The 23,700-nt window shown below is 53.1% G+C and overlaps 1 protein-coding gene across 1 annotated transcript; it reads left to right on the forward strand.

Annotated features, from left to right (window-relative positions):
- Window positions 1-448: 448 nt before the first annotated feature.
- Window positions 449-22,531, forward strand: COL6A1 (collagen type VI alpha 1 chain). Its single transcript, XM_027751995.2, has 35 exons — window positions 449-680; window positions 1,415-1,544; window positions 3,219-3,419; window positions 3,700-3,859; window positions 4,046-4,168; window positions 4,261-4,281; window positions 4,463-4,483; window positions 4,583-4,627; window positions 4,956-5,009; window positions 5,750-5,794; window positions 5,899-5,925; window positions 6,212-6,238; window positions 6,337-6,381; window positions 6,619-6,672; window positions 7,227-7,289; window positions 7,792-7,854; window positions 8,025-8,078; window positions 8,160-8,195; window positions 8,370-8,432; window positions 10,375-10,437; window positions 13,854-13,916; window positions 14,628-14,690; window positions 14,803-14,853; window positions 14,938-14,973; window positions 15,535-15,597; window positions 16,065-16,130; window positions 16,499-16,534; window positions 16,846-16,882; window positions 17,676-17,684; window positions 18,477-18,610; window positions 19,326-19,435; window positions 19,731-19,914; window positions 20,116-20,290; window positions 20,671-20,700; window positions 21,441-22,531. Exons 1-35 carry the CDS (start codon window positions 566-568, stop codon window positions 22,049-22,051), a joined length of 3,078 nt encoding a protein of 1,025 aa, XP_027607796.2. The 5' UTR covers window positions 449-565; the 3' UTR covers window positions 22,052-22,531.
- Window positions 22,532-23,700: the final 1,169 nt, after the last annotated feature.

Genomic DNA, 23,700 nt, shown 5'->3' on the forward strand with positions numbered 1-23,700 from the left:
TGGCCTCGGGACAGCTCCAGCTCTGCCATGTGGCGGGGACTCCCTGGGACAACACAGACCAGCTCTCATGCAGTTTGGGATGCGTTGGGAATGCATGTCCCCCTGTCCCAGCTTTCTTGGCCCAGGAGCTGAGAGGAAGCTGCTGGCAGGTGCCCCAAGCTCCCCTGCCCCAGCGAGCAGGCTGAACCCAGGCAGGATGCTGACTCTGGGCACTGGCTGCACCAGGGCTCCCTGTGTGAGGCTTGTAGAGGTCCTAGGCACTGGTGGCCAGGCTGCTATCGCAGGTACAGCGACATCCATAAAAAGGGTAAGGAGAAATGCTTCATTAGGTTCTGACTCACAGCTGACAGCCCCTGATCCCTCCCTCCGTCCTCGGGCTGGAGAAGTCTCCTCCTCACCCTTACCCTCCTGCCTGCTCTTCCTCCCACGGAAACCAAGGGGAAAGCGGTAAAAAAAAATATCTTCAGCGACTCCCGCCTCCGGGCTGTGGGCTCTCTCGGCTGCTGGGTTCTCCTTCCCTGCTTTTTTCTTGGATGCAGCTCGATGGTAATCTGAACGAAGCAACATGAGGCTGCGAGACTTTCTACTCACTTTGCTGCTCCTGGCCGGCTTCCTGGGGGGGGGGTCATACGCTCAGCAGCGTGTGAGCCCGATCTCCACACGAGTCTCAAGTGCAGAAGGTAAGCCTGGGATGCTTTCCAGGGTGGTTTTTCTTCATGGGACCAGCAGAGAAGCCTGACTGCTGTTCCCCTCCCGGGTGGATACCTCCACTGCTGAACACACTGCAGATCTGTGGGGACGTTTTGGCTTGCTGAGGAAAGCAGCGTAGGATTAGAGAGGATCTGCACGATGTACCCACTTTTCATGGTTTTTGGCTCTCTTTCCTTGGCTCTGTCTGGTCAGGATTTACCAGTAGCACTGGGATGCAGGAGAGGGGGATAACAGCTGATACCAGTTCAGCTTTCTGAACTGTTTAGGGTTTGACCCTGGCTGTTAAGGAATGGTTTTGTTATTGCTCTTTCCTAAAATTATATTTTTGACAGGATGTGTCAGAAAATTGGTGGTTTCTCATAGCATGAATTGCTAAAATGTCTTGGTTTAATTTTTTTAAGTGGTTCTTGTAACTGCATGTTGTTTTTTATAATAAGTAGTATAGGACTTGCAAAGATATCCCTTGAATGGAAATGTGGAAGACAGTATAGGAAAGTGTTAAATGCCACCAACCGATGTTTTCTGAAAATGTAATCTTGCTTACCCTTGATGCCAAGGGAGTTAGGATGTCAAAGCTTTCCCCTAAGTCCTGATTCTGGGAGGCTGCTTGGAGGAAAACTTTGTGGGCAGCACGGGAAGCCTGGGATGGGGAGGCGATGCAGCAGGACTGCTGGCCAATTCCTGCCTCTCCACTTCTTTCCAGACTGCCCTGTGGACCTGTTCTTTGTCCTGGACACCTCGGAGAGCGTCGCCCTGAGGGTGAAGCCCTTTGGGGACCTGGTTACCCAAGTGAAAGATTTCACCAACCGGTTCATTGATAAGCTGACCAATAGGTACATCTCCCAGGGGTTTATCTGGGCTGCTTTAGGAATGGAGCTGACTGGGATGCTGAGAACACCCTGCATGTCTTTCCACAGAGGGAGAGGAGGAAAGCAGGAATGCTGGGGAGGGAGATGGGAGCCTCTCCTCCCTCTCCCAATCCTCAGCTGCCCTCTTTTTGCTCTCTGTGCTGAGGGCAGCAGTGTGGCTTGAGCAGGGCTGCCTGCACCCACCCTCAGGAAAGAAAGAAATTCCTGGAGTGGCAGACATGGCATCCCAACCCCACCACCTCTGGCTGGCTATGTGGTTATTCTGCAGTGCCAAAGTAATGCTGATGCCTGTGCTCAGGCCCAGAACAACCCGGGTGCTTGGGTGGCAGCAGAGCACCTCTGGTGTTTAAACCCAGCAGTCAAGAGCACCCCACAGAGCAAATCCTCCTTTGCAACTGGTGTACCCCACAACACCCAGCTTTGGGTGCCCATTATCCACCCCATTGCCCAGCCCTTTATCTGCCGCCTCCTCACCTACCTCTGCAGCCACCAACCCTTGTCTGACCATGGCTTTCCCAAGGGGAGGTCATGCAGAGATGCCCAAGAGCAACAAAGCTCTCAGATCCCAGAGGGGATGATGCTGGGCTTACCTGCTGGCAGGAGATCCAGGGATGCACAGGAGCACCACAAGTCCTGGGGGCACATGGGTCTTCCTGAGCTCCTCGGGACAGCAGGAGATGTGTGCTGGTGCCCAGAGGGGCACCATGGGGGTGTTCCAGTGCTGCACCAGCTGGAGGGGCAGTGCCCCATCTCAGGATGGGTAGGAAAGGATTATCAGGTCATCAGCTCATCTGCCCATTTCCCAGGCAGGAGAGCTACATCACAAGGCTTTGAGTGACCAGGAGCCCTGTGCTTGGGAACAACCTGCCAGGCCTCCCTCAATGCAGCATCACTCTCCCCTAAGCAAGGCTCTGGTCTCAGTCCAGAGGCAACTGGCAGCAGTGGGATGGAGGGAACAGCAATGGACAAGGTTCAGGTGGCACTGGGAAAGGTGTCCTGCTGGGCAGAGAGAAGATGAGCTTGAGGAAGTAGGGGAGATGTGCAGCACCACCCCTTTGGGATTGGTCCCCACATCCTGAAAAAAAAAATCACATCCCTTTAGGATTGATTTCTGGGGCAGTGACCAAAGCACAGGTGGTGCCTCTGTCCCAGGGAGTCACAGGTGTTGGATGTGCTAGTGCACAGGGCAGGGCTTCAACACATACACTCATCCTTCTCTGAATCACATCATCCTTCAGAGGGAGGCATCCCTCTCTGGTTTGAACGCATCTAGCAGTGGAAAACCTCTGTGTGGGGTGTTTCAGTGGTTACCTGCCTTGCACTCACACACCTGGCTGTCTGGCTCAGCATCTCCTGCTCAGCTGCAACCACTGCAGCCTGGCAGCTCTTCCAGAAGCCTCTCTGCCAAGCTGTTTGATCCTTGCAGATGCCCACCAGGTGCCTCGCTGGACAAGCTCCCCTGGTCCCTTGCTGTGCTTTGCATGGCAAGCATGTCCCTGCCTTGCAGGAAAGCAGGGAGTCCTGGCAAATCCCTGTTTCGCAGAGCGCTTTCATGTTCCATGGTGGTGCAAGTGAAGTAGAGGTGTCGGTGGATCTGGACGAAAGTGCTGGAACACGTGTCCTGGTGTGTCCGCACAGGTACTACCGCTGCGACCGCAACCTGGTGTGGAACGCGGGGGCTCTGCACTACAGCGATGAGGTCGTGCTCATCAAGAGCCTCACCCCGATGCCCAGCGGCCAGAGCGAGCTGAAGAACCGCGTCTCGGCTGTGAACTACATCGGGAAGGGCACCTACACCGACTGCGCCATAAAGCGGGGTATCGAGGAGCTGCTCATCAGGTGAGGCAGTGGGGCAGAGAGGGGCGTGCTGCTGGCATGGCTGTGGAGAGTGCAAGCTGGGAGCTTCTGGGTTAGGACATGCCTGTGCATTGTGTAGAGCTGTCCTCAGGTTGGGAAAAGAGGTCACCTGGGCATGGAATGGGCAGAGGGATGGCAGTGTTCTGGCTTTGCCCTGACCCCAGGATGGGGCGCTGCCTGGGGTGAGTGCCCTGAGGTGCCCAAACCACTCCTCCCCAGCGAAATCCTTGCAATGTTAAATCCCACGTTTAAACCCTTTCAGTGGTTCCCATCACAAGGAGAATAAATACCTGATTGTGGTGACTGATGGACATCCCTTGGAAGGTTACAAGGAGCCCTGTGGAGGCCTGGATGATGCTGCCAATGAAGCCAAACATTTGGGGATCAAAGTGTTCTCTGTTGCCATCTCTCCCAATCACCTGGTAGGGACCACATGGCAGGGATGCTCCCTGCAGGGGTCCCAAGCGGGACCATGAGACCCCTAGTGGGGCAAAGGAGGCTCTGAGGGCACTCCGAAGGGAGAGTGAGGGTTCCCAGGATGATCTCTGGGGACTGACCCTGCACAGGTGCCCACGGGTCTCATTCTTCCCTCCCCACCCCGACCTTAGGACCAGCGGCTCAACATCATCGCCACAGACCACGCCTACCGCCGCAACTTCACCGCCACCAGCCTGAAGCCAACGCGGGAGCTTGATGTGGAGGAAACCATCAACACCATCATCAACATGATTGTGAGCACTGCCCACCTCCTCCCCACACCCATCCCCTGCCCAGGCTCACCTGTCTCTCTCAAACACCCTCTCTTTGCTTTCCTGTCTTGCAGAAACTTAACACAGAGCAATCGGTGAGTGTCCCCCTGCGCCTGAGCCTGTCCCCCGTGGGTCACCCACGGCCAAGGGGAGCTCAGTGGCACAACCCTGCCTGAGGCAACTCCTGCCAGCCAGGGGAACCCCCTCGAACAGGCTGCAGTCTGACCCTGCTGCTTCCCACTGCTCTAATGCTGTTTTCTCCTTCCCTCTGGGCAGTGCTGCTCCTTTGAGTGCCAGGTGAGTCAGACTTCTGAGACCCCTGTTCCCTTCCCTCGCATCCCTGTGGTCCCAGGCTGTGCCTCTGTGGCTGGTCTAACCCATACCTCTCTCCTGCAGCCTCCTCAAGGGCCCCCTGGACCACCTGGTGACCCAGGCCATGAGGTGAGGGACTGGTTGTGGCTGTGCTGTGGGACCTGGGCAGTGGGATGGGTTTACTGGGGATGCTCAGAGACTTAGAATCAGTATCAAAGAGTCATTAAGATTGGAAAAGACCTCTAAGATCACCTTTGGAGCATGGATCCTCAGCATCCCACCACTGCCCCGCAGAGAAGTGGATGAGGACCTACACTGTCTTCCCATGTGGCCAGCATCATCTGGTCCCCATATCCTTGGAGCATTGCTGCTTCCATCCTCCCTGCTCTCCTTTCAACAGGTCGTTGTTCTATTCCTGGGGGTGATGAGCTAACTGTATTTCTGTCCTGTATTGCAGGGAGAAAGAGGCAAGCCAGGTCTTCCTGGCCAGAAAGGAGAAGCTGGAAGCCCAGTAAGTGAAGGACCAGCCCTGGTGACTCTGCACAGGGGCTATTTTTTGGTTGCTTGTGGCCAGACCTCTCAGGCACATCCTCACCAGCATCACCCTGTTTCCATGGGGTAGTCATGGTGTGCAGTGGGGTGACTCCTCCTCTTGCTACAAGGCTTCCTTGTTCCTCACCCAAAATAGCCGTCCCTCCTGGAGGACACGTCTCTGACTCATGTATACCAGCCCAGGGCTGGACTCTGGGCTCCCTCCTGCATCCTCTGACACAACAAGCACAGCAGTGTTACAGGGAAACCTTTGGTAAATAATAGCCTAAAAGCATGAGGGTACTATTTCCCTTCTCCTCCCTTTTTTTTTTTTCTTTACCGGGCACACTTTATTTTTAGGAGGCACATTTCTCCCGCACACGTGAGTGTGCAGTTATCCACCTTGTGCATCCCCAGCTTGGAAACCCCATGCCGTGCATTTTTCCTTCCCAAGGGTTTTTTACCCTCCCTTTCATCCCAAATGATGTGTCCCCAGGTGCTCAGTTTTCCTCACCCCTAGGAAGGGCTGGAGATGGTGGAGGTGAAGGCAGGTCCCCTTGGCCCTCCACAATGATCCCATGCTCCCAGACCAGGAAAACAAGGAGCAAGAGTTATGGGAGAGCCTCCTGTGGGACAATGGTGGCTGGGCATGAGCCCCACATCAAGAGTCTGGGGGGACACTATCCCATGGTGGTGTAACACTAGGTTTGTGTCCCCTAGGGCAAACCAGGGGACATGGGACCTGTTGGCTACCAAGGAATGAAGGTATGTGGGGCTGCAGGGTCACAGCCATGGTTCCTCTGAGGGCCACGGGCTTTGAGCTGCAAGTATTCTCATTCTCCCATTTGCCTCTCTCCTTTCCTCTCTAGGGTGACAAAGGAAGCCGAGGAGAAAAGGTGAGGACAGCAGGGATGTTTGGGGGAGATCACTGTGTCGCCCAGCTTGGTTATCCTGGGCTACCTCTGCAGCTGGATCGTGTTGGGGTCTGGTATGTGCCCATGATTCCATGCCTCCTGCAAGCACTGCCTGAGCCAGGAGCAGGGATCCAGTGGGATCTAGTGGTATGCAGAGGCATGGTGAATGCCTGCATCCTGGGACTGAGCTGGTGTGGGGACTGCAGCATGGTGGGGGGATGAATCTGCTCGGCATGGGGGTCTGACATCTCTCTTCTTCCCTTTGCAGGGCTCAAGAGGAGCCAAAGGAGCCAAGGTCAGCCTCTGCTTTTGCACCATTTATTCTCTCTGTTTGATGCCTGGAAGGAGAAGCATCTTTGGGAATCTCTTCATGATCCTTATTTTCTGTTTCAGGGTGAGAAAGGCAGGCGTGGAATCGATGGCATCGATGGCATGAAGGTAGATCTCTGCTCCGGGGCACTTTGCTAGGCCTGAGGACCCTGGCTTTTGTCCCTTCAAAACCATTGTGGGATCCAAGAATGAAGCTGGTGGGGCAGCAGAGCTCCCTTCCTGCAGAGCCATCCAGCTGCCAGCCAAAGACAGGGCTGGGATGTCCTTTCCAGGGGTCTGGAATGATGAATGGGGTCTTCCCATGGGTGCCACTCATTGGAGACCCCTGCTGTGTCTGCCTGACAGGGTGAAGCTGGATACCCTGGATTACCTGGATGCAAAGGCTCACCTGGATTCGACGTACGTACCCTTTGGGTACCCCTTGCATGCAAATGAGCAGGTCTTCCATGATGGTGTGTGGAAATGGGGAGCCCCCCAAGACAGGGAGCTGTGGGAGGGAGTTTCTTGGACACATGGAATGCTGGGATACCACACATGACACCCTGGGGATGTCCCCAGGGCAGTCTACCTTGTCCTTGCCTGGAAACTGTCCCCCATTGCACGGGGCTGCCTGGGATGCTGCTCTGGAAAACATTATTCTGACATTGTATTTCTACAGTTTTGCTGCTTTTTCCATGCTCCCAGGATGACACATTCATGGTGGCACCAGTGTCACTATGGTCCAGCCACAGAAGGCCAACAGCCACCTTTTCTGCCCTTTTCCTCTGAGCTTCAAAAGTGTTTCAGCAATGTGGGCTCAGTGTTGCTTGTGTGGCTCCATGGTGTCACGTCCCTCCTGTCCATCCCAGTAGGGAGTTGTGTGCTGGGCTGCTGGGATGCTCAGTCCATGCCCAGTTTCCTACAGATAGTGTTACCCGCTTGGGTTTCAGTGATGCTGCCTTTAACTTCAACAGGGAGCTCAAGGCCCACCTGGACCGAAAGGAGATCCTGGTGCTTATGGACCCAAGGGAGGAAAGGTGAGTTGCACTGCCCAGCCTCATGCAGGAAGGGTGCTGACACCCCTCTTCTGCAAGACGGAGAGGTGGCAATTCGTTGCACTACTTGGGGCAAGCCTATCACAGAATCAGAGTTGTTTGGGTGGGAAGGGAACTTAAAGCCCACCTCGTTCTACCCCCTGCCATGGGCAGGGACACCTTCCACTAGACCAGGTTGCTCCATGCCCCATCCAACCTGGCCTCTACTCTAGAGGATGCCCTCCTTAACCCCCAGTGTGCCCAAGGTTAGTGGGTGCCCACAAGCCTGGAATGAGCATCCCTGAGATATTGGGGGGCTGCTGTGAAAAAGTTGGCTTTCACTAGGAGTGGAGTAGGGTGGGATCTGCTGAGGATGGGGAGAGACCACAGCCCTGAAAGAGGCTTGGGGTGCACCGGGGCTCCTGATAATCCCTGTGCTCTGGGAGCCAAGATCCACCACCGGGTGCTGAATGCAATCTTGATGGTACCTTGTGTCCTTATGAAGGGGGAGCCTGGGAATGACGGAAAACCTGGCCGACAGGGGATTCCCGGCAGCCCTGGAGAGAAGGTGGGTGAAGAAGTACCTGTGTGTGAACATCCCCTGCCCTCTGTGGGAGGGAGAGTTCCCCTGCTTCAGCCTGGGCTTTGAAGCAGAGCTTGCCCAAAGCTCTGCAAACACGAAGGGTTTTGATCCAAAACTTAACTTCTCATTTGCACCTCTGTGCCTTGCTCATGCAGGGCGCTAGAGGGAACCAAGGTGAGCCTGGACCAGTAGGAGAGACTGGTGATGAGGTGAGTCCTCTGCCTGTGATGCCCCTGTGCATGATTGCTGGCCATCCCCACTGCCTGACCACCCCTCTTGTTTCTCCACAGGGTGCTCCAGGTGCAGATGGTCCTCCAGGAGAACGGGTAAGCGAGGGCACCTCTGCCAGGCACCCCACCAGGGCATGGGCAGGGGCTGGTACCCTCTAGAAGAGGAGGAGGGGGGCTGGGGCTGAGCCCACTCAGAGGTGGGCAATGAGGGAGGGCTTTGCTCCTGCTGGGAGCAGATCCTGATTCTGTGATCCCACCGTCTCTTTGCAGGGCAGCAATGGAGAAAGAGGAGCACCAGGCTCGCCGGGTGACCGCGGGCTGAGAGGAGAGCCGGTAACTGCACCCACAGGGCAACTTTCAGAATCTGCTTGCAAACGGGGGGATGCTTGGAAGCCAGGCGCTGGAAATAGGTGCCCAGGGGCTAACTCCACCAGCCTGTGGGCCAACAGGCAAGCTCAGTGCCTTTTCTACCAGTTCGGGAGGGACCTGTCTTTGTCCCCCAGCAATTGCCCCTTTACACTAACAGCTAATCACCAAATAGCCAAAATCCAGGGAAGAGTTTGCCCAGCAAGCCAAGAGCAGGTGAACAGTGGCCAGTTCCTTCCTCACAGCTGGAAAACCAGCTGATGGAGAGAAAAGAGACAAGGTGTCCTCCTCCAGGTGCTCAGGGGCTGGGAAGGAGGGCACAGGTACCATCAACAGCAGGGCAGAGTGAGTGGGTGCTGATGGAACGGGAGCGGGGGAAACGCTCTTCCCTCCCATTTTGGGTGGGAGTCACTGGGAAAGTATTTTTCCTGCCTGCCAGGGGTGAGTCAGCGAGGCTGAGTGTGGGAGAGACAGGCAAGAGCCATCAGCGGGCCAGGATAAACATGTGGCAAGCGACAGACATGCCACACGCCACAGGGAGGGACGAGGGGTGCTGCTGTGCAGAGTCGGGGTGGTGGGACCCAGGGCGCCCCGCAGCAGCATCCGGTATTCCCACTGCTGGGCAATCACCATTGCACCACTCATTCCCTGTCCCTGCAGTGAGGGCAGTGAGGACCCACCACCAGCTTTGAGGTGGGGCAGAGTTTGCCTTGGGGAGGGAGCAGCTCTGGCAGGGGGCTTCTGGCAGCCTCCTCCTTCCTGTTTATTGCTTGGGGAGCATCAGTGCTGCCACACGGGGTGTGCGGGGCAGATGTGCGCGGGACATGAAGGCACGCCAGTGTCCCAGAGTTAAATTGTTCAGCAGATGATGGGCTGCTTCCTTCCAAGTTTTAGTCCAAGCACGAGGCTGTGTAACCTCGCCAGAAACTTCTTGGGGCCTTTTGGAAGTTGTGTTTTGTATTTGCTGTTTGCCTTATCCATCTGGCAGCTTCTAGGTTGCAAACAACAGCTTTAGGTCACCAAGCTTTCAACTGCTTCCCTCAAAGTTCACTCTCCTCTGCCTCCCCGACTTGCTCACTCCTGGCCATGGGTCTGGATGAGGAAGGTGCCACAGAGTCAGCCTGGGTCTGACAGACACACTGACCTTTTGGGATGCAGCTCTGCTGGGCCAGTGGAAGGCTGTTGAGTGAAAGTGAAACTGAGCCCAGTACTGTGGTATTTCCTTCTGTTGGAACGGGTGAGGTGCAAAAACACTGAAAGTCAGGTTTTCTGGGCTCTCCTGGGCTGTCAGTTTTCTGCAAGTAGCCCTAGCCTGGCTCAGGGTGCTAAGTGTTAGCAAAGGAGAGGGGAGAACATTGGTAATGAGAGGTGAGGGTGTCCCTCTTTGTCTGCTGGCTCGTTCCCTTAGGAATCACCTTGGCTCCCCAGGTATGGCAGGATGGAGGAAGAGGGGGTGGAGGAAGGATGCTGCTATCCTGGAGGCTCCTCTCCATGCAGATTGCCTAGGGCAGGAGCTGCTCTAGAGGAGCAGCCGTGGTTGCAGAGTGTGGCTGGTTTGAGTCCAGGGCCAGGTCTGTGTATCTGCAGAAGGCTTGGAAGGTGAATCTCTCCAAACATTTACTTTTCTGGCACAAAATGGGCTGAAACATGTCACCTAGAGGAAAGCTTCAGAAGGTCTTCCTCTTAGGGCTATCTTCTTGGGTTCAAGGTGGCTGCACTAGCCTGTCTTTATCTCCACACCTCTCTGATATTTTCCTACTCAGCTCCTGAATCTGTCTCAAAACCCTCTCTGTTTGGATGGCTGTAATTCCATCCAGCTATTGGTGCTGCTCCCCATTGCACACAGGTCCCTTTGTACCCTACATCTGTCCCTCTTTTTGTTTCTTATGCCCTCTCTCTGTGTTTTCAGGGAGAACCTGGACCACCTGGTGACCAAGGGCGAGAAGGACCCCTCGGACCACCTGGTGACCAGGTAAGAGCTTGTACTAACCTTCTGGCTCCCAGATGGAAGTGGTTTGGACAGTGGGGAGTGGGGTAGGGTGTTTAACTAATGCCACAGCATCTTGGGTTGACTTCTCAGCATCTTCCAGACCAGGAAGCAAAGCTGTTGAAGAGGGGCAGGAATTTCTACAAGAACCCAGGATATGAACAGGGCTGAAAAAATGGAGACTTGGTTGCTGGGCTGTGGGCAGAGCAACCTCCACAGCATTTCCCAATTCCATGGAAACAGATGTCAACACATATGACAGAATTGGAAACTGGCAAGTGCAAGTGCAAGCTGCAGCACAAAATATTCAGACCTGGGGCCAGAAGCTGCTCACCTCAGTCAGGGGAGTCAATGACACATCTTGTGTTGGTGAGGATATCCTGACGTGGCCCCAGCGGTGTCTCTGACACCCTTGGCATCTGCAGAGACAACCAAAGCCAGCATTCCTCAAGCCTGCTTGCTGCAAGATGTGGCCCTCCTGCTCTGGGGACTGCTTGTCCTCAAGGAACAGATCTCAGACTTCATGGGCTTTCTGGAGAGCAGAGTTGGCTACATCCAGCCTGAGGAAGGCTTCTGTCCCCTGCACAGTTAAAGGCTTTTGCTTCCCAAAGGTGTACCTGGGTGATAACTTTGGGTCTGGAGGTATTGCTGGGTCAATCCTCCATGTCAATAGCACAGGTTGTAATGGCTCACAGGGTCTTTGCACCTGAGCAAGCATGCTTTGACATCACCCTTGGAGGGGCTCTGTGCGACAACTCCCCTTCTACCCATACCATCAGAGTTCTGATGGATCCAAAGACACAGAGATATATTGAGATAACATTCCCACACTGGTGGAGCAGGACTTCTACTGGATGTGAAGCATGGAGACCAGTGTGCGGACAAAAATGAGACAGCTTTTGAACTCCTTTATGGTCAGCCAAGTGTTGAAGAGCCCTTGGAGGAGATCCAGAGTACAGGACAGGCATGAAGGGGTGGCTGTTGCATTCACATTATCCCCAGCATGGGTGACCTGCACAGCAGACCTGCTCCATGCCACAGCCTGGGGAGACGCTGTACTTGTGCCAGGGTTGTGCTTGCCTGGAGTTGGGCTTCCCTTGAGCCTATGTCATGCTAGTGAGGAGCACCAAATCCACACAGGAGGATTGTCCAGCTCCTACTGTCCAGATATTGTTCAAATGTCCTATTGTCCAGATCCTGTAGCGGAGCTGAGCTCCTGCCACAACCAAAGAGCACCTGGCAGCATCCAGCTTGCTGGGCATTGCTGAGGTGTCATTTTGAGGGGTGGCCCTGCTGGAAAGGCAGCTCTTTGGATGTGTGTGTATTGGATCTGCGCTGCAGATAACGCTGGCAAAGGAGGCTAAAGCTGGAGCTGCTCTCCGTGTGGTAGAAGGCTCATTCCAGGTTCAAGGCAGGAGAAAGACCATGCAGAAGACAGAAAGTTGGTGCAAGCATGGTGGGGAGCCAGGCAGGGATAGATCCTTCTTCCAGATAGCCTTCACTGTTGGGGAGAAAGAGGAGAAAGAACCATCTCCCTGCTGTCTCTGAGCCTGTGGGACACCAGTTTTCCCTCTCCACCACTGAACTTGAGTCAAACCCCTGTCAGAGAGAGAGAAGCATTACAAAAGCAGCTCAAATGCCTTCCCACACCAGCGGCCGCCTCAGTGCCTCCACCACTCCAGGGAGATTTGAAAAGTAGTTGCAAAGTGAGGATGATTTTTCCATAAGCTGAGGAAGAATGCTTTTTTTTTTTTCTCCAAATTAAAAATAAATGCATAATTGGGCTTGGGTAAGAGTAGGACTTTGGCAAACACGAATATTTTTCAAGCCGTGTTATCTGCAAGCTCTGGATCTTGGAGTGTGTTTCTCTTGGCAAGGGGAAAGGGCTCCCGCTAACCTGTGACTCCCTTTCATCCTGTTTCTATCCAAGGGAAGCTAAAGGCCAGCATACTCTTTCCCTGATCCTCATGGACAGGTTTGGTGGCCCTTCTCTCTTCCTGGCCATGGTGCCCATCCCTCCTGTGGTTCTTGTCGCACCCAGAAAAGTAGTGGACAAAGATTTCCTCACCCAAAATCCTGCGTCATCATGAACTCCTCCAGGGCCATGAGAGATTTGTGCTGTGTGCTGCTAGAGTGAGGACATGTATGGCCAGTGCGAGCCAAGGGTGCAGCGACTCCAGCCTTGGCTGGTGTGAGGGATCACAAGTTCCTGTTCCTCCTTCCAAGATTTCTCTCTTCTGGGCTTTTGGGCAGAAATAAGGTCACATGCCTTAGAGCAGTTCAGTACTCTGCTCTGTGCAATATTAAGTCTTCTGCACCTTTCCTTGGAAGAAGGGCGTGTACAGCGTATGTGGATGTTTGGCACCAGCTCTCTACCTACCTCTGTGCTCTCCATTGCCTGGGGGGCTAGCTGTGAACCCAACTCCATGTGAAATGCTGCCTCACTTGAACATTTGGACCAATGGGCAAGAGCATCCCTACCCAGTAAATGTCCACCATCATTACCAACCTCCCAGAAAGCAAACCCCATAGAGGGCTGTCAGCACTGAGCAGAAGGTGGAGGAACTCCCTTGGACATCTGTGGAGCTCTTGGAGAAAAGAACCCTCCTCCTGCCTCCTCTTGTCTCTTGCTGTCTCTGACCAGCCCTGCAGCTGATGGAGCAAGTGCCCACTGCCCAGATGGGATGTGGTATAGTGACAGCTTTGGTCCCTTCCAGCACCAGCTGCCAGAGCTCTGCAGCCTCCTGAGGATGGAAACTCCCTGGAGCCAGAAAAGGGCCTCTGCCAACTTGACTGTGCCCCAGACATGTCTGAGCCTCCAGACATGGGGAGGCTTGTGTCGCCTTCAGGATGATGTGCTTGCACCAAGGACCGACCTCTGCCCCAGGGGCACCTCTGTCACAGCCACTGTGCAACCCAGCTGTACTTTGATGCTGGAAAGCACCAGCCCTTCCTCCCCAGTCTTCTTCCCACCAGGTCATCTGTTACTGGGGCAACCTGTGGAGGAGAGGGATAGCTTTGGGAGCCTCAGCCACCACTGAAAGCATATGATGTTCAACCCAGGCCTGCAGTGTCACACCTTGACCCAGAAAGCTTCTTGGTTCGGTTCGTGCTCAGCAGAGATCTGCTTTCGACAGGGTTTTGCAGAGAAAATGGCATAAGGAAGCATGGGGAGGCAGAAGGGCACAGGGAGAGCCAGGCACAGCTCCTGAAGCATCTCCTCCCTAGCATTAACCCCTGTCAGTGGGTCCTTCCTTGGGCTGGCTGAGTTGGAGGTGACTCACTGGTGGGTGCAAGGCACAAGGCGGGCACACATTATGAAATGAAGGGACCAGTTGCTTCAGTGCAGGAGTAGCACCAAGAGAAAAGCCCTGCTGAGTGAACTCTTCGTGTTTCCCTAGGGTGAACCTGGACCCCCAGGACCCAAAGGCTACAGGGGAGATGACGGCCCCCGTGGCAACGAGGTCAGTGCTTCTTCATCACCACATCTTCCGGGGGGGAGAGGATGAAGGGACCACCAGGAGATGCTGTCCCTGAGGGCTTTCCCCGTATCCCTTGGATATTGGAAACCTACTGTAGGTACAAACTGCAGTGTTCCTGGCAGACACATTGAGGCATTTCCCACGGGTCCTTAAGGCCATGACTGGCTTTCCCCCCACTTCCCATAGGTCATTTCTTGGAGAGGGTATGGCCACACCATAAGCCATGTGGCTTCCCATCACAGATGCTGGGAAAGATGCCCTCTGGGGGCAGCCACCTCAGTCTCCCAGCAGGTTTGATCCCCAGGGCAGGGAGCAAACTGAATCCCAAGCCCAGATGATGGCTTTTGTAGAAATCATAGAACAGTTTGGGTTGGAAGGCACCTTAAAGTTCATCTCATTCCAGAGATGGGCAGGGACACCTTCCACTAGCCCAAGTTGCTCCAAGCCCCGTCCAACCTGGCCTTGAACAATTCCAGTGATGGGGCAGCCACAGCTTCTCTGAGGAACCTGTGCCAGGGCCTCACCACTCTCTGAATAAAGAGCTTCTTCATAACATCTAATCTAAATCTTCACATTGTTCTTGTATAATCTATGTGGGCTCATGTTGGTAGCTGGTTACCTCAGCTGGTTACCTCATCATCTTCCCAGCTGAGATTATATGCAATGTATGACTGCTTCTTGTGCTCCCTCCAGGGCCCAAAGGGATCACCTGGAGCACCTGGGCTGCCTGGAGAACCTGGTCTGATGGGAGAAAGGGTGAGTGGTACTGCTGTGGAGATACCCTGTTTGAGGAGAGCAGGATCCTGCTGCCATGCTATCTGAGGGGTCTGCTTTTCTTTATCTCCCCTATGTCTCTCTTCCTTTCCAGGGAGAGGATGGCCCTCCTGGGAATGGCACAATTGGATTCATAGGTGCCCCAGTAAGTTTTTTGTGTTGCCTTGAAACTGTAAAACCATTATTTGTCCTTGTCCAACCTAACGTGCTTCCTTTTTTTCATCCCCAGGGGCAACCAGGAGACAGAGGTGACCCTGGCATTAATGTAAGTGTACTCCTTCCTCATACACCCAGAATTTATCCTTGGTTAGGCACTTGGAGCCTCTCCATCAGCTGCATGGTAGAATGGGCTTCCTGAAGCAGCTTGCTCCTCCAAGGCCCTCTTTTCCTTTTGCCCACCTCTCCCTACAGTGGATGCTTCTGGTGGAAGTGTCCTGCCTTAGTAGTGACACCCAGGGGCAGCAGCCTGGGCTGGATGCTCTGATGCAGTCCTAGAGCCAGAATTTGGGGTTGGGAGTGCCAGCCAGGGGGAGCTGGACAATGCTCTGGTGGGGACATGACTTAGTGATGGACTTGGCAGTGCTGGTTTAACCATTGGACTCGATCTTAGTGTCCACGCTAAATGATTCCATCATTCTGTAGCAGGGAAAACTGCCTAAGAAGCTCTCTCTCCTTCAAGAGCACTGAAATTTGGTGCTAGGGACACCTTACACTGCTCTCCACCCCCTCCCAAGCCAGCTCTCACAAGGTCACCACATGCCAGCACCAACTTCACCACGCTAACCACAGCCATCCATGCAGGAGTCTTCTCTGTATTGTTTTTCAGGGAACAAAAGGCTATGTTGGACTTAAAGGTGATGAAGGAGAAGCTGGAGATCCTGGCAACGATGTGAGTATTCTGTGTAATGGTGAATCCTCTTTCCCTGTGAGCACAGTGCAGGAGCTTTGGGCTGGATCTCTTACACTGATGGGTCAGAGCCCATCAGACTTTGTAAATCTTCACACTTTGCTGCTGAGCAGTGTCTGAGGGATGGCAAGGGGAGCTCTCTCCAGGTGTTCATTTTGCGTCCTAGAGGTGACAAACCTCCAGATTTGTTAGGCTGAGGTCGGCATCACCTCTGCAAGACTTTGTAAGCTTCCAGGTAGCACTGATGGTTGCACCTGTGCTGCACCACTGTCCCATGGAGGGAGATTTTCCCAGTGTCCATCCTGACCCTTCCAAGTCCTGGTTTGGTTGGGTACAACAACCTCAGATAACGTTTCTGTGGTGAAACAGGGCCCATCAGGCACTGGAGGTGAAGGTGCTGCCCCCTGACACATGCAGATTTGTGGGGTTTGTTTTTGCTTTCATTCCAGAACCCAAACCCTGGCCCCAGGGGCATCAAAGGAGCGAAGGGCTACAGGGGACCCGAAGGTCTCCCGGTAAGTAAGGACCCTGGCAGGATTTGCACTGAGAGCATCGATCCATCCATCCATCCATCCATCCCCTGGGTGCTCTGGGGGCAACACCGAGCCATGACACACACACACTGTGTGTGTGCTTGCTGCCTTCCCACCTCAGTGTGCCTGGCACACGTGGAAGTGGGTCTCCTCCCCCACTTCCGTGCAGCACCAGGGCATCATGCAAACAAGCTGATGTACATGATCCAAGCCCAGTGCAAGGACCAGCAACTGGGAAGCCAAAAGGCTTTTCCCAGCTCTGCATTGCTTATCAAGGTATCAGCAGACTATGCCGCTGATAGGACATGACTGCTCTTGTAACTCCTCTCTCCTATGCTTCTGTTTGACAGGGACCACCAGGACCTGTGGGGCCTCTGGGACCAGATGTGAGTGGGACAGGACTGGGGTGCTGCTTGCTGGCCTGGTCTGTGCTCCCCCTGGCTCCTGGGAGGGGGGACACTGCTGTGGGAGCCTCCTGCTCCTGGGCTCAGTGGTGGCTGTCCCCCATTACTGTCCCAGCAAGTCTCACTGGCCAGGTTTTCTTCATGCCGGTCCATCACTAGCCAGGCCCCACTTGCACAGCACTCATTTCCAGATCAAGACTTTTTTTTGGGCACACAGAGCAGCAGCAGGGGTGGTGGGTAGAAAGGAAACTACCTTTGTTATTAATCAAACATTTCTTTTCCTCTGTTTTCAGGAATGTGAAATCTTGGACATCATCATGAAGATGTGCTGTGAGTATCCCTGTACCTCTCCTCTCACCCTGCTTGGTGCCTTGCTAAGTGGGAAATATCAGTGGCAGCTGATATTTCACTGGCCCCTGCAGCAAGATAGACCATCCCCAGGCAGGGGAGTGCCTTCCATGGGCACCACTCCCCTTCCATGAGGCACGATTAAGTCCCCTTGACCCAGGGATCTCCAGCTCCACCTCTGGAGTAGCTCACACAGCTGTGTCTCACTTGTACATGCTGTAGACTGGCTCTGTACAAGGAAAATATGAGCAAAGTTGTGTAAAATCCTTGAGTGGCCCATTTTACCTTGTTTTTTTGTTTGTTTGTTTGTTTTTAATATATCAGGGTCTAATTTTCCCCCCTGGGAAAGGGAGGTCTCTTTTGGGGTGTCCTGCCATAGGGAGAAGCAGCACACGTGCTGCAGAGGGTTTCTGGCCAATGGCCAGTAATGAAATGCTGGAAGGACACAGGGTGCTTGGGGAACCGAGTTTGAGCTCTGTGCTCTGGTGACTTACTCAATCCCTTCAGGATTAGCTTTTATTTTTATTTAAATAACACACGAGCATGTGCAGAAACAGCTCTGCTGCGTGCGGTGCACCAGGGCAGGGCCTCCCAGCCTGAAGCAGGTAGGATATCTGGGTGTTTCAAATGGGAGGGAAACCTCCAGGAGCTTGGATTGGGCCGGGCCAGTTGGCTCTCGGTTTGCAGAAGCACAAACCTGCAGTCTGGATTAAGGTGTGAAAAACCCCTTTGTCAAGCATTTTAACGTTCTCTTTTTCTCTCCCTTCTCCTCTAGCTTGCTGTGGTGAGTGTTACTTGGCAAAGTCCCTCTGCAAACATTTGCTAGTCCTTCTCCTTGCTTGCACCCCTCCCTTTCCCTGCTCCTTGCCCTCTGCTGTGGAAGGGAGGACCCCACAAGGGAGGACCAGGCATGAGCCAGGCAGGGGAGGGCAGTAAGCAGTCCCTGAGGGTGCCACATGGATTCAGAGGCTGATGTGGCTGAGTTGTACAACTGGAAAACTGTTGTCAAGGTGCCCTGTGCCAGCAGGGTGGATTTTCTCCACCCTTTTTGCAGTTGGGATGTCTGCTCAGAGCGTACTGTGGATCCAGCTCTGCCCTCTTCCTTCCAAATCCTGTGTTGGTCAGCAGAGGAACACGCTGGGTTTTTTTCCCTGCTGCTGTCCCAATAAGTTGAGTTTACAGTCCAAAAGCTTGAAGGAAAAGCTAAGGGCACATGATGTCCTGCAGCTATGGGAAATAGGGGAGCAAGCTGAGTCAGCCTCCTCCAGCCCACCAGTGTCACCTCTGTCCTCCTGGGCTGGGTGAATGGAAGAAGTGAGAAGGCTTATGAGGAAATGGGTTGTGGAATAATTACCGGGTGGTTTAAGGGTACTCACAGCCTGGAAATGCCATATGTATTATAAGGGAGCAAATGCAAATAGAAAAATTCATAAACTGCCTCCCAAGTCTGCTATGCAGCTATTTTGCTGCATTATTTTACCCCGGGCTTTGCGAGTGGGTAGGGCATGGGCAGGCTAATACCTTTGGGGGTGCCTCCCTTCAAAACATGTCCCTCCACTCCTGTGCCTTGCTGCAGAGTGCACCTGTGGTCCCGTCGACCTCCTCTTTGTGTTGGACAGCTCGGAGAGCATTGGCCTGCAGAACTTCCAGATTGCCAAGGACTTCATCATCAAAGTCATCGACCGCCTGAGCAAGGACGAGCGGGTCAAGGTGAGATTTGCGCCAAGTGCTGCAATACGCTTGTGTGCACCCACATTTTTATGCTGCAAGCAGGCAAATGGGGAGATGCCTCCACTCCAGAAAGCCTCCATGAGGCTTGGCTTCAAGCTGGGGGTGGGTCTTGATTACTCACAAATTCATAAAGTGATGGAGATTGGACAACCGTTTGTTGTCCCAAAATATAGACATCTCACTCTTCCTGGGCAAAGGGACTCTGCCTGCTGTGACTGGGAACAATTTGTCTATGTCCCAGAGCAGATGGCTCATCAAGCATTCAATCAGCTTGATTAGTCTCTGATCAATCAGTGTCTCAGTCTCTTCCCTGTCCCAATGAGCATTCCAGGTATCTGGAGTAGATGTGTGTTGGAAGTCTCTGATGTCTAGCCCCCTAGGCACCCTTGTTTGTCCAACTCCTAACTGCACATAGGACAACCCCAAGAATCTTACCATGTGCCTGAGAGTCCAATGGCTTATGTTGAGACCACTGAGCCAAGAGACCTAAATCTGGGTCTTGTTTCACTGACTGTCTCACCAAATTGGTCCCCATGTGCATCCACTCCTATTGGAGTTCTGTCTTCCTGGAATAAAGCAGAGGAGAGAAGCATCAGAGCCTGGCATGAAGGCATTTAGGACAATTAGCAGGATTCTGAGCCTCAGGGATCCCCTGAGGTATCAGACCCTTACTGGCTTCTGTTTTGTCCAACAGTTTGAACCCGGGGAGTCCCGTGTGGGCGTTGTGCAGTACAGCCATGACAACACACAGGAGCTGGTGGCCATGGGGGATGCCAACATAGACAACATCGGGGCGCTCAAACAGTGAGTCTGTGGGGTCTTGGCGCATCACACAGGGATCTGATCCAGGGACACCTACTCACCTCCCATCCCCCACCTGCAGGCCAGCAGCTCCTGCAACTGCAATGGTACTAAATCTTCTTTAGTGGAAGGTAGTGGTTGATGGCATCGTAGGAGCTCCTGAGGCCAAGGAGCTTGCCAGTTTTCCACCCGAATCTCCATGCAGGGTGTTACCTTGGTGGCAAGCTTGTCAGAGATATTGTGTTCTGTCCCCTCCAGTACCCACGGCTTGCAGGCTTACTTGTGTCTGTCCTTACAGGGCAGTCAAGAACCTGAACTGGATAGCTGGGGGGACCTACACTGGAGAAGCCCTGCAGTTCACCAAAGACAACCTGCTGCGGAGATTCACCTCTGACAAGCGCGTCGCCATCGTCATCACAGACGGACGCTCCGACACACTGCGGGACCCCACCCCACTCAACTCCCTGTGCGATGTCACCCCGGTAAGGGCACAGGGGACCTGCCACACAGCAGCTGTGCATCATAGCAAAGGCTCTCCAGGCATCTCCCTGCCTTGGCTACCCCAGGATAGGGTGGGGGGCACAGCTGTCGCTATAAGCACTCTCACAAAGTGACAGGCATTTGCAGTTGCAAATGCATCAGATGATGAGTGCATCCAGTGATGGACTCTAACTTCCCTGCAGGTGGTTTCCCTTGGGATAGGTGACATTTTCCGGAACCCTCCAAATCCAGATCACCTGAATGACATTGCTTGTTTAAGCAGACCAACCAGGCCAGGACTGTCCATTCAAAGGGACAATTATGCTGAGCTCCTGGATGACACCTTCCTGCAGAACATCACCTCATACGTCTGCCAAGGTGGGTGAAAGGTGGTGGCTGGAGGCAATGAGGAAGGCAGTGAGGCTTACGTCAGCCAAGGGGTGAGGGATGCAGGATGCCCTCCCTTGCGTTCCCTCCGTCATGCTCTTGAGCAGGTGTTGAGGGAAGAAAACAGAGATCAAATTTAGTTAAAGAAGGGACAGGGATATCTCGTGTCTCAGAACACTTTGCAGTCAGGTCCACGTCCTCACCTGCTGCAGGACTTCTCTGTCCACAGCATTTTTTAAGCACATTTATAGCCTTTGCTCAGGGTCTTGCACAAGTGACCAAGGTGAGTGTCTGTCCCTCCTGTGGCTGGTTCGAACAAGTGGTTTTCATGGATGAGTTGGTGACACTAATCTCTCTAATTTTCTTAACAGAGAAGAAATGTCCTGACTACACCTGCCCAAGTGAGTATTGACTCCTCATGCCACACTGAAAGGTTGTGGGTGCTGTGGTGGGGGAAGTAGGAGTTTATGGGGATGCATGGCTTGGACACCTCTTGCAATGAGAAGGCTCCTGGTGTGGAAGTGAGCAAAATCTGTCAGACACTCTCAGGGTCTCTCACGCGCATGCCAGCCCAAAGCACCTGGGGGAAAGCCTAGATGATTGCTTCTCTGACACCTGAAACCTAGAGAGGAGGCTGCGACAGATTGTAACCCTCCCAGGCTTTAGTGGATACAGGTAATGAGGTCAGTTGGGAGAATGAGGAAAAATCATGGCAGGGATATTGGAGAAAGCTTCTTGAAAAGTGAGTACAGGGAGGATTTTAATGGAGTACACCTCCAAATCAGAAGCATTTACAGTCCTCAGACTTTCCATGGAAAGAAGTGAGGCGAAGGAGATGAAGTGGTTCCCCAGACATGCAAGGAGAGCCACTGCATTTAAACAAGAGTCACTAGATTATCTAAGCCAAACAAACACCTGGGAATGCAGCCTGTCCTAAACCAAATAAAAGAAGGAATGAAAGGGTAAAAGGACAAGTGTAGGACAGCACTGGAGTAGGGGAAACAAAGCTAGCAAGGGTAGGGATTTCCCGAGTCTGACAAGGCAGGAAGCCTATGAGACAGCCAGTGACCTCATCGGCTTTCCGTGGAAGAGGTCGGAGGAGAAGCGCAGCGTAACAAGCCCTGGACATTTCCCCTTGCAGTCACCTTCACCAGTCCAGCGGACATCACACTGCTGGTGGACAGCTCCACCAGCGTGGGAAGCAAGAACTTTGAGACCACCAAGAAGTTCGTGAAGCGGCTGGCGGAGCGGTTCCTGGAGGCTGGCAAGCCCGCCGATGACTCCGTGCGCGTCTCAGTGGTGCAGTACAGCAGCAGCAACCAGCAGAGAGTGGAAGCTCAGTTCCAACACAACTACACGGTCATTGCCAAAGCCATTGACAACATGGAGTTCATGAATGACGCCACAGACGTCAATGCTGCTCTGCAGTACATCACGCTGATGTACCAGCGGTCCGCCCGCGCCGGGGCCAAGAAGAGGGTGCTGGTGTTTTCTGACGGACACTCCCAAGGGATCACCGCGAGTGCCATTGAGAGAGCTGTGCAGGAAGCCCAGCGGGCTGGCATTGAGATCTATGTGCTGGCAGTGGGCAGCCAAGCCAACGAGCCCAACATCCGTGTCCTGGTCACGGGGAAGAGCGCAGATTACGACGTGGTCTATGGGGAGCGCCACCTCTTCCGTGTGCCCGACTATACCTCTCTGCTGCGTGGCGTCTTCTACCAAACTGTCTCCAGGAAGATAGCTGTTGACTGAGCATATGGGTGGGTTTCTGCCAAGGCCATAGCGTCTTCTGTCTTGCCCAAAAAAGGAAAACCAAAAAAAACCAAACCAAAACAATACAAAAAAAATTTAACAGTGTTTTTGACCAATGTGAAGAATTTGCATCTATGCAGATAACCACAATGCCACAGCCTGGCTCTACATAGTCCCCTTCCTTCTCCCCCTGCTTCATCACCTGTGTCTCTTCTCTGTTAGCCTCAAACTTCCCTCACTGCCTATGACTGCCCTCCCTCCCCAGAAGTACACCTAGCAATAAACCATCAGAAAACAAATACCTCATCCCACTGTGTCAAGAAAGAACCAAGATGAGGAATTTGTACCACTAAGAACCAGCCTGGTCTCTTGAGGCTTATTATGCTCTTTTCATATACTTTTTTTTTAATTGTTTTAATTTCCTTCTCTGTTTCATACATCAGTTGAGCCATTGCCCATCTCACAATGATCCTAACCTAATGCTCTGCTTCAAGTGAATTATTCACACTTAGCAAGCTTTGAGAGGGGATCGTTGTCACAGCTGGCAAGTTTGGTTCGTATCTCCCACGGCTGGGGTGGAGGGAGGGCTGGACTGCATTACCCAAGCTGTGTGGAAGCATCTCTGGCCTCCAGTGCCATGGGACGGGACACTGACTTCCCAGGGCTGGAGTAGAGGTGGGTGGTGGAGCATTCCTTGGCACTGACACTCCTATTAAGGGCAGGGAGCCTGGGCACCGACCAAAGGAAAGATGGACAGCAGCCATTGGGGAGGGGGAAACCCCAAAAGAAGCTACATAACTGCACAGAACTGATCTCATGGTTCTACAGTGAAACCAGGAACCTCATGAATAACCTGATGACTTCTGTAATGATTCAAGTTCCATTCTGGAAAATCTCTCTGAGCCCAGTTAGTGGGATTTTTTTTTAATTTTTTTTTTTCCCCCAAAAGATCCAAGCTGACTGACTCCCAGCGAGCATTCAGAGAGTACTGTTTCTATAGGACCACCTAGGAGTTAGGCACCTGGACCTTAGGGAAACCCACTAACTGTACTATATATTGAATTAAGGCCTCATCCTCAGCCCAGCAAAGTTAAGGGAAAGGCTGCCATCATCTCCCAGGGTCTTTGACTCACACCCTACAGATATACTGACAAAGGTGCTATCACTTATGTGGGTGATGTGGGCCCTTGGTGTTTACACAGTTGTTTCTAGGACCGCACTTAACATGTGGTTTGGCTGGGTGAGATTTTGTTTCAGTGCTTCCATTGGTGCTCTTGCTATGAATTCATGCACTTCCAAGAAATCAACAGTGATTGCCAGGTATCAGCACCCCAAACTCTTCACTTTGTATCCAAACCCCCATTGTACAAGTTAGTTTTATTTTATACCTGTGTTTTACTAAAATTGTCCACTTGGGAAATTTGTCAAATAAATTGTTTTCCACAGTCTCATTGGAAGTTTGTCTCTGACTTGAATTTCAAGGGCTCCAAATGTTCAAAAAAATCACTTGGTAAAATAGAGGTTGCTGGGATCTGGCAGGACTCCAGCAAAATTTCTCACATAAAATTGAGGGGTAGAAGCAAAGAGATCGATTGGTTTTGCATCATGTCTGGCTGTTATTGAATACCACGGGTTTGAAATATACTGTG

The sequence above is a fragment of the Pipra filicauda genome, unplaced genomic scaffold, assembly GCF_003945595.2.
Source record: "Pipra filicauda isolate LSUMZ 115617 unplaced genomic scaffold, ASM394559v2 scaffold21_size4447388_pilon, whole genome shotgun sequence".
NCBI lineage: Eukaryota > Metazoa > Chordata > Aves > Passeriformes > Pipridae > Pipra > Pipra filicauda.